The sequence below is a fragment of the Coffea arabica genome, chromosome 1c (assembly GCF_036785885.1).
Source record: "Coffea arabica cultivar ET-39 chromosome 1c, Coffea Arabica ET-39 HiFi, whole genome shotgun sequence".
Taxonomy (NCBI): domain Eukaryota; kingdom Viridiplantae; phylum Streptophyta; class Magnoliopsida; order Gentianales; family Rubiaceae; genus Coffea; species Coffea arabica.
The window spans coordinates 31,022,174-31,032,453 of NC_092310.1; the positions used below are offsets into that span (position 1 = coordinate 31,022,174).

General features: G+C 39.6%; 1 protein-coding gene across 1 annotated transcript; it reads left to right on the plus strand.

The window, feature by feature from the left end:
- The first annotated feature begins 1,312 nt into the window (after window positions 1-1,312).
- Window positions 1,313-1,654, plus strand: LOC140005134 (uncharacterized). The gene has a single exon (XM_072045473.1). The coding sequence runs from the start codon at window positions 1,313-1,315 to the stop codon at window positions 1,652-1,654; it is 342 nt and encodes a 113-aa protein (XP_071901574.1).
- Window positions 1,655-10,280: the final 8,626 nt, after the last annotated feature.

Consider the following 10,280-nt stretch of genomic DNA (forward strand, 5'->3'; position numbering starts at 1 on the left):
TTTATAACAAAGATAAGCACTCAATTGAAAACCAAATATTTGAGAAAAATCCAGTTTTTTTATTGTTTCCCTCTAGAAGTGCACTGAACCACAAGGACCTTTTTATCAATGTTTCACTGTGTAAGTGTTGCATTCTTTTTAATTCTTCAACTCAAAAGCTTCAAACAAGATAGTGAACCAATTTACAAGAGATAAAAGGAAATCTACACTTAGCAACTCTATTATTATATATAGATACTTAATTCAACAAATCTATAATCCAGATTAATAGAATTTTCATTATACAAATTGTTGAATTAAACGGCACATTAAGTAGAAAGAAAAAGAAGCTGAGTACATACCTGCAAAAATCTAGGAAAAGCTCAGTGGGTTGCGCACCTGCTCCGCTGGAAAAGCTTAGACAAAATCCGGAGATAGGAATTCACCGAGAAGCTGGTTGGGTTCGGACGTCAGTCAGCCTCGTTGAAGTGGTTGGGTTCGGAAAAGCTGGTTGGGTTGCCTATGTGGAGCTGGTGGAAGCGGTGGAGAAACTGGAGATGGAGCTAGTAGAAGCAGATATGGCAGTTGCGGGGAATTGGGAGTTTGGGACTTCCCATGGTTTCAAGAGGGTTGCCTTTCTGGCTCCGTGCATACTGGCATGAATCTGGTGTTTTCGATTCTCAGGTAAGGGACCCGGGTGCCCCCGCTCATTGGAGCTGCACTTGCGACAGAGTTGGGACTGAGGACAGTCAGCAGAGAAAGCTTGGAGGTTGCTGAGGAGTCGGAGGAAGTGGTGGAGGTGGAGCTAGCAGAGACGGCGGTAGCGGAAGTACGAATTAGGAGTTTGGCAGTGGGACAGTCGGTCGGCGGAGCCTGAGGAAGAAGATCGATCGAAGGAAGTGAAGAAACAAAATTAGGTAATCTAACCTAATAGAGGAAGTTGTAAATTTTAATTGATTCAGGGGTATATTTGTAATTTCACACTGATTCGAGCCTAACGAGCGGCTCGTCGAGCTATCGAGCCAAAGAAACGAAGGCTCGAGCTCGCCTCGTTTGTCTTCACGAACGGCTCGAGCTCGGCTCGAGCTCGGTCAACACGAGCTCGAGCCGAGCTTTGACTCGAGCTGCTCGCGAGCAGCTCGCGAGTAGCTCGAGTCGCGTGCAGGCCTAGTGACAACACTACCTCCTCCCAAGGGAGTTCGTGATACACACTGATCATGAATCCTTGAAATTTCTCAAGGGCCACCCCAAGTTGAGCAAGTACCATGCCAAATAGGTAAGTTTCATCGACACCTTCTCTTATGTCATTAAGTACAAAACGGGCAAAACGAATATGGTAACTGATGCTCTATCATGTAGACATTCTTTGCTCACTGTGCTTGATACTAAGTTGTTAGGATTTGAAATGCTTAAGGACCTATATGCTCATGACACTGACTTCAGTGATATTTATACATCTTGTATGAAGAGTCCACATGGGAAGTACTTCTTGCATAATGAGTTTTTGTTTTATGTGGATAAGCTATGTGTGTCTAATTCTTCCATTTGTGATCTTTTGATTAGAGAGGCACACAGTGGTGGTCTCATGGGACATTTTGAAATTGTTAAGACTCTAGCCATGTTACAAGAACACTTTTACTGGCCTCAGATGGTAGATGTGCCACCTATCACATGACAAAGTCTAAAACAAACCCATATGGCTTGTATATCCCGCTGCCCATCCCTCATTATCCTTGGGTAAACTTGTCAATGGATTTTGTCTTGGGACTACCTAGATCACCAAGGAGTAATGATTCTATCTTTGTAGTGGTTGATCGATTCTCTAAGATGGCTCATTTCATCCCTTGTCACAAAACCGATGATGCATCTCATATTGCTAATTTATTCTTTAAAGAAATTGTCCGTCTGCATGGTATGCCTCAAACCATTGTTAGTGATAGAGATGTAAAGTTTTTGAGTTATTTCTGGAAGACTCTGTGGTCCAAGCTGGGTACTAGATTATTGTTCTCAACCACAAGTCATCCACAAAGCGATAGACAAACTGAGATTGTCAATCACACACTTGGCACATTGCTCAGGGCTTTGATTAAAATGAATCTCAAATCCTGGGAAGAGTGTTTGCCGCATGTGGAATTTGTTTACAATGGCACTGTTTATAGTGCAACACACTACTCACCCTTTGAGATTGTGTATGGTTTTAACCCCCTGATTCCCCTTGACTTGGCACCCTTATCTTCCTCTGAGCACACAAGCTTAGATGGGAAAAAGAAAAGGCTGATTTTGTGCGCAGGTTACACGAGGCCATTCGGGCAAACATCGAGAGGCATACTCAGCAATACATCCAACAAGCTAACAAGCACCGTCGTAAGATGATTTTTGAGCCTGGAGATTGGGTCTGGCTTGTGATGCCCCGAAAGAATGAGTGTGAGAACCCGAAAATTTTTAAATATTTTCTAGACATTATTTTGTTTCCTTGTCTATAATTTTGTACCTTTCTTTAATATATTAATTTTCTATACATTTTTATAAAGGAATATAGTTTTGAAATCATTTCCTTGATACAAGTTAGTCCACGTTAAGTTTAAAGAGTATTAAGGACGTGGGGCCCGCTACTGTGGTTAGTCGGGTACAATTTTGGCGATTAATTGAAGTTTTGTATAAAAGGATGTTATTTTATAAGGTGATTAGTGATAATTAGGGATTAGCTAGGTGGATTAGTGTTAGAAGATTAGGAGTTTGGAGGACATTCTAGAAAGCCAAGTGGCTTGAAACCATTGCAAGTTGGACCTTTGACCAAGACCATGATTTCTTCTTCTTATCTTGACCAAACCTTTTGCTTTCATCATTTCTTCTTCTTGTAAGTATGATGGATGAAATTTTGAGAGAGAAAAGGGAGAGAAAACACAAAAACATTCAGCCTTGATCTCTTGCTTAAATCATGAAGAATCCAACGAAAAATCCTAATCTACAGCGATCAATCTTGAGGTAAGCTTTGAGAGAAGCTTTTGGTGAAGTTTTAGAAGAAGAAAATCTTTCATCCCTCTTGATTTGCTTGTCACCTTTGGGTTTAGAGGTAAAGAGGTGCATATGGCAAGAAACTCTCTCTCTACTTCCAATAATTGTAAATTAGTGGCTTATAGTTGCAATTTTGGTAGTATTATGCAATATTTCATGGTTGGAAGAAGTGATATGGAAATTTTCAGTTTTATTGGTGAATTTTCTGCCCATATATGAAGCTTAAAGGTTGGCCATGATTCACTAGCTTTGATAGGTGAAATATCTAGTGTTTATGTGTTAGTTTGTTTAGCTTAAAGAAATTTCCAGCTTGGATGCATAAATTCCAGTTTAGGGTTTCCATATGACCCTGTTCTGCCCGTTTTTGTTCGAGTATGTTAGAGACAGAATCAGCCTTAGTACAAAACATAAAAGTTGTACAGAATACCATTTTATAGTTTCCTACAAAATTTCAGATCAATCGGAGCAACGTAGCCTGTGAAAAGACCGAAATACCCCTGCTGCCCTATTTCTATCCGAACATGCTAATCAGCTTCTGTAATTGGGTGTTTCAACCAGGAATACTACTGATTTGGTTGTCATTGTCTTCTTAAGACTTATAGCCTTGTATCTTAGCTTTCCAACGCCCCTGGAATCACCTTATTTAGACTTCGGTAGCCTGAGTTATGGTTGTTTACGCATAATACGGTTAACTAGGCCGAATGTGAGATTTTGGTTCTGTAATCTGGACTTTTGACTTAGATACATTACCAACTGGACTGAGTTTTCTTCATCAAAGTTGTAGGCCTTTGTCTTAACTTCAAAACAGTATAAATTTCACCCCAATCTGATAAGTGTAGCTTTGGTTGTTGGCTTTACGCTAAGCGACGGCAAATCTGTCTTTTGGTTTATAACTTAAACTTCATTTCCGGACATTTTCCTAGTTTGATTTCGTAAATGTATGACTTTGGGGCTTTATTGTGATTGAGTTGAGATGTGATTTGTAATGTCTTGTAGGATGGAAAATAAGGAATTTAAGGGGAAGTGTTGTCCAATCTTTGAGAACGTTTAATCGCTTTGAGTTTGGGTTAATTCTTGGTAGAATGAAGAGCTTGGACTTGATCGAGGAAAACTGTCTATGATGGATGAGGATTAAGAGTCGTGGTTGGTGAGTGACCTCAAACTATTTCCAAAGCTACTTATGAACTGTTTTCTTGCATTATTTACTCGATTGCATATCATGCGTGCTTGCATGTGAGTTCATGACATGATTTGGCTTCACTGAGTTCTTGGGAAGTCTTGTGCTGAACACCAACGTTTCCACTCCTGTTTATTTGGAGCAAATGGCTCCCTCTCTCACTGTTTACTGTCACTGGATCATTTTGAGCGTTGGATGTTTAAGTGCAAGGATTTCACTGGCTCACGAGAGCAATAAACGTATATTTGATTACTGATTCATGACATCATTGAAATGAACTATTGTGAAACTGATTTGATTACTGATTTTACTGGTTACTCGCTGAGCTTTTAGGTCACCCCAAAAATATTTTGTTCCCCTCCACAGGGCTCGTGGCAAGGGAAGGCTTGTAGTAATTATTCATGTGACTGGATGGCATATATCTTGTACAGTTTGGATTTGGAAATCATTTTATGTATAGTTGGGAATTGTTTCCGCTTCGCTTATGACATGTAATTATTGAAGAATTTGATGTAATATTTGAGATTTATATTGTAATCTATTTGAGGACTGTAGTGAACGACTGAGTCCCGGTGAGAGCTGGGCAGGCGGTCCGCTGAACCCTTTGGTTCGCCTTAGGGGGAGGTGGGGCTGTCACATGGCTGCACTTAAGGAAGGAACGATTCCCTAAACAATGCCATGGCAAACTGTCCCTAAGGGGAGATGGACCCTTTCAAGTACTCCAAAAAGTCAATGACAACGCCTACAAATTGGAGTTGCCTAGGGAGTACAATGTTAGCGTGACTTTCAATGTCGCGGATTTGAGCCCATTTCTTGAGGACAACAATCCAGATTTGAGGGCAAATTCTTCTCAAGTGGAGGGAACTGATGTGTGCACGGACCTTGGCCCACGCAATGGCCCAGTTCAAGTACCATTGGGCCCAGTCACACATGCATGGGCTAAGCAATTCCAGGAATTACTCCAAGCCCTTGTGCGGAATGTTCAAGACCAACAAGGAGTTCATCGAGACATTGAAGGCTTGGAAGGTGATAACCTAGTTGTCTACACAATGATCCAAACCCGTGTTGAGAGCCCGTGAAGAGCCAAGTGGGCCATGGCTGATTAGGCCTTGGTGATTAGGAGTCTTAAGTTTCGGCAGATTAGGCACGAAGGGTAGACTCGATTGATTAATCAAATTGTTCTTTTGATTTTCTTATTGTGAGAATTTCGTTCTTTTACTTACTTTGGCAAGGGTGTTTGAGCAATCTCGCGAAGGTTCTTGATTGTTCTACCGACCTATCCATTAGAGTAGTCACCTCTGTTGGAGTCATCGTCCTACCACCTTCTACCAATTCGTGTCGTTCGTGTCGGTTTTAGGTTTCGCAACCCAAGCGTTGGACAACCTCTCTAGATCCTTGGGCAACGTGCCATGTGTCTCGAAACGTGTTAATCGAGGAGCGTATCAAATTCTGTCTATAGCTAGCTCAAATTCAAGCAACAAGTTCCAGCACCTCACTGTCTCTCTAGCACAGTCGTGAAACAAGATAGGTAACTTTGAAGAGTTGGTACAGTTCACTCATGTTGAATCAGGGGATACATTTTTACCATTAGAAAACTGGAACTGTCTAGTTTCTAATACCGGAAACGGCACTCGATTTCGACATCAGAGAAAAGAGTTAGTATCATTTAAAATTCATTGTCAGAGTAACTCTGGACACATTTTCTAGCTATGAAGAATTTTCGAAAACACAACTTTTTCTCAACCAATTCAAGTGATTTTTGGTGAAAACTTTTCACACAACCTATATAACATATCTACACTAAAATTATGGCAATTAGACCACAAAAACTCACACCAAGAGGCACGGCAAGGATAGGGCAGATTCGGCCCTTCATCATGCATCATTTCCTTTGATTTTCTTTTCACTCTTTCAACTTAAATCCACTAGATTAACACTTAATCAACACAAATAACATCCAACCCCATCAAATCAGATCATCAAGTCCATTGTGGAATTTCATAGAGCCCACTCACATAATTTTCAACAATCTAAAGATACCCACATGAAGCTACAAGCTTCTAAGTGTAATCTAACTTACAAAAGCTAAGATTTAAAGGGTTGGATGATCATTACCTCCTAGATGTTGCTAGAGCAGAAATTTCAGTCCTTAGAGCTCCAAGAAAAACCATGAGAATGTAGCTCTTCTCCTAACCCAAGATGATCTCCAAGTTATTTGCAAGGTGTGGTATGAATTTGAGAGGATTTGGTGCAAGATTGAGAGGTGAAATGATAAAGAAACTTGGTCTTCTTCTCCTTGGTGTTGCACGGCTGCTTGAGGGAGAGAAAGAAGAGTTGTTGGCTGATGGTTGAGGCTTCCTTGAAAAGCTTAAGAGTTTGTGGCCAAAATTACTCCAAAAGTCAACTAAGAACAGTGCGCGTACGCGAGCGATTCATACTCGTTTACTCTCGGGTTTGTTTCACTTGTGCACTAAACCTCTAATGCACTTCCATTGAAACTATTATTATTCACTCTTAATAGTCTAAAAATAAAGGTCTAAAGTCTCTCAATTAATCGCGCGTACGAAAACGCGTACTTCCGATTTGTGCGCGATAGAGCGAAATTTCTAAGGAATTCTTGTAATGATGATATAACTAACTAATACTAGGGTAAATAATCATGAAAATAAACATTTTAGAAATAAAAACATGAGTTCTCATATGATTCTAGTATTAATTTTTCAAATCTCTAATTAATTTGTATCAGCATGTCTTTCGGAAAACTTTCGACGCCCGCACGGTATAAGCTTAATTTTAACTTACATCTAATCTCTCAATTACTTTTCATAATCTATTATGTATCATTCTTAATTCTCCAAAACTAATGTACTCTCAGATCGAACATAGCCTGGAAAAATGTGTATTCCTTATTTCTCGCTAAATGAGCCCTAGAAAAATTAATTTTACTAATGAGGCGTGTTAAAAATATAATTGAGACATTATTCCATGTAAATAAGTTTAAAATGATTGAAATAAATTATTCAGAGAAAACGGGTGAGTAAATAATTAATTAAGCCAGTAAACTAAAATATAAATAAGAAAAATTCGGGTCCTCACAACCTTCCCTCGTTAAAAAGAATTTCGTTCTCGAAATTCATACCTTCTATAATCTCAGATAACCCTGAACCTTGTTATGTGATCATTTCATATGTTCTTGCAGATGCCACTGGTTGGTTTCCTCCTCCATTGACTCGTCGAGGGATAGTTCTATTTCCTTGTGAAGTAATTGTTTCTCGTGGATACCGCTTTGGACAGTCGTGAACTTTATGGTTGGTACTCCCACATCCCATACACTTTCGCCACTTTAGCCAGCAGTTTTCTCCGGTATGATTCATCCTTCCACAATATCCACAGGTCGGACGAGGCATTGTGACTTGACTTGCCTGCGAGGTTTTCTCTGATTGTATCTGTCCTACTGGAGCTCTTCGTGACGTAGTCCTTTCTGGTTCCTTTATCATGAGTGGTGAGGAAGTGATAATTTTAGTCTATCCACTCCTTTTCTAACTTTGGGTGGTGGTCCAATTTCTCTTAGTCTACTATCGAATGCATCTTTTTTCCTCGCTTGAAAGGCTCTCATTTGGAATTTTGTGTTTTCCACCTTTTGAGCTTTCTCAAGAGCATCACTAAATGTTTCAATCTGTACTGCGGCAAGGGCATCTTGGATTTCTAAATTTAATCCTTGGATAAATCGTCTTATTCTCTTCCGTTCCGTAGCCACCAATTCTGGAGCATGTGTAGATAATTTCGTGAATCATGTTTCGTACTCAACCACACTTAAAGTTTATTGATGAATCTTTATAAAATCGTCTTCTCTCTTTTCTTGGACAAGTGGAGGAAGAAATTTCTCATTAAACTCTCGTACAAAGTTTATCCAAGTCTTTCGAGTTTGATCTCTTTCCCACTTGTTTCTTATAACATTCCACCAGGCTCGAGCTGCTCCTTCAAGTTGAAATACAGCAAAAGTGACTTGTCTTTCCTCGATGTAGTCCGAGGCATCGAATACATTTCTTATATTCTCTAACCAATTCTCAGCCACTTCTGGGTCAGGTCCTCCAGAAAATTTGGGCGAGAAGAATTTCTGAAACCGCTCGAAAACTCGATTCTCCCCTATCTCTTGGTTTTCAGGTTGGTTTCCTTGTCCACCCCCTGACCCTGTTGAGCTACTAAGAGCTCTAGTACATCCGTCATGCGAGTTAAAACTAATGCCATTTGGTCATCTTCTCTCCCTGCCCTTGGCTTGGCGTTTTGATCAATATCAGACCCATTATCTACTCTTTGATTTCTGGGTTGTCTAGGTTGACGTCCCTTTCGTTGTCCTCTAGTTTCTATGTTCACAGCTAATCTATACGCATATACATAAACCTCACAATAAGCCATAATTGAACTACACACACATACCAGTAACAACTTTTAAAGAAAAAATGAAATCACTTGTACAAATAATATTATCACCATACAAGTAAACACAAACTAGAGTCCATTAAATCATAACATAAGTTATAGTCAAGTAAAGTTCATACCAAGTCAAAGATAGTAAACAAAAGTAAACAGGTGATTATCAAAAGTACATTCATCTCCAAAGTACAAACTCTTAAGTTCTACTCCTATTGTCCCACTAAAAAAGATCACAAATTGTGCTTCACTAGATTAATTGGAACTAGATGATTCCCGTTCCTAACACGTTCAACTTCATTCCCAATACTAGGATCTTCTGGGCTACGATCTTCTCCACCTCCCACTCTTAATTATTGTGCCATCTTAGCCAAATGATTATTGGTTCTCTGTAACTATTCACGTGAAATATCGATTCGTTAGGATTCCCCACAAATGGAGATCTCCAGTCACAGTCACGTGAAATCAAAAGATCGAAATGAATAACCAATCACAATTAAAAACTCTAGCCATATCACTCTTTCATTCTTTCGCTTACAGGTTACCCAAGAAGTATGAATTTTAACTATACCCTATTGAGGTAGATAAGAAATCTAAACATAAGTACTTAGTCTTATTCTTGGGTCTTTTCATGAGGATTACTCTCATCACTTATTCATGAAACAAAATATAGATTTATATTCCTTTATGAGAAGTTCCACACCCTAACTCACTCTCATGTATAGCTGGAATCGAATCACAATAAAATCATAGAAACATGAAATAAGAGTACATAGGTACGGAAGAAATAAAACAAACTATAATACTAGCGCCTTAACATTCGCAACGATCACAAATCTAGCTATCATCTACAGAAACCCTAATCAAACATGCACGAGACTAATCCATGACAACACTCACTGATCCACTTTCCTTAATCAGTTCAATCTCAAGTCCATTACGAGAACCTTTCACACCTTGAATTTTACCATCCAACTTTATCTCAAGGTCAATCGAGATATCGACCCTTATTCCAGTACTCTTCACTTTTGGTACTCAGATACAAGAATCCGAAACTAGAAAAAGTCACATCTCAGGCCGTACAGTCCCAAGTGCAAATCTTTCAAGTTTAAGACTCCTACCTGACATACACATCTATCTACCTCAAGTATCATGATAAAGGTTTTACGCCTATAACTTTTAAATTCACAACTTACGCTCATGAAAAGCACTTAGCCCTCTATACTGATTCATATAATTGGGACCACATCACCACTTGGCCCAAGCTCACCTGGCGCAGAGACCATGTCAAGCAGCTCTGATACCATCTGTGACGACCCCACCTCCCCCTAGGGCGTATCCCAGGGTTTAGCGATCCGCCTGCCCAACTCTCATCAGGACTCACCCACTCACTTCAAATGAAATAGGTTACAACCACAAGAGTAAAGGAAATAACAGTTCCCAAACTTGGAACGTACGTGTACATTCATTTCTATTCCAAACATTCATACAATCCCAATTATAACAAAAGATATGAATCCCAGATACATTCAACCCTAATCGAGCACTAGTGCGAGTATAATCACAATCCAAAAACTACACTATGCTAGCCTGTACCAGTCTCACACTCTCGCTTGTATCCCATGTAAGGAAAACAAAGATAACGGAACGGGATAAGTTAAAGCTCAGTGAGGTTCCA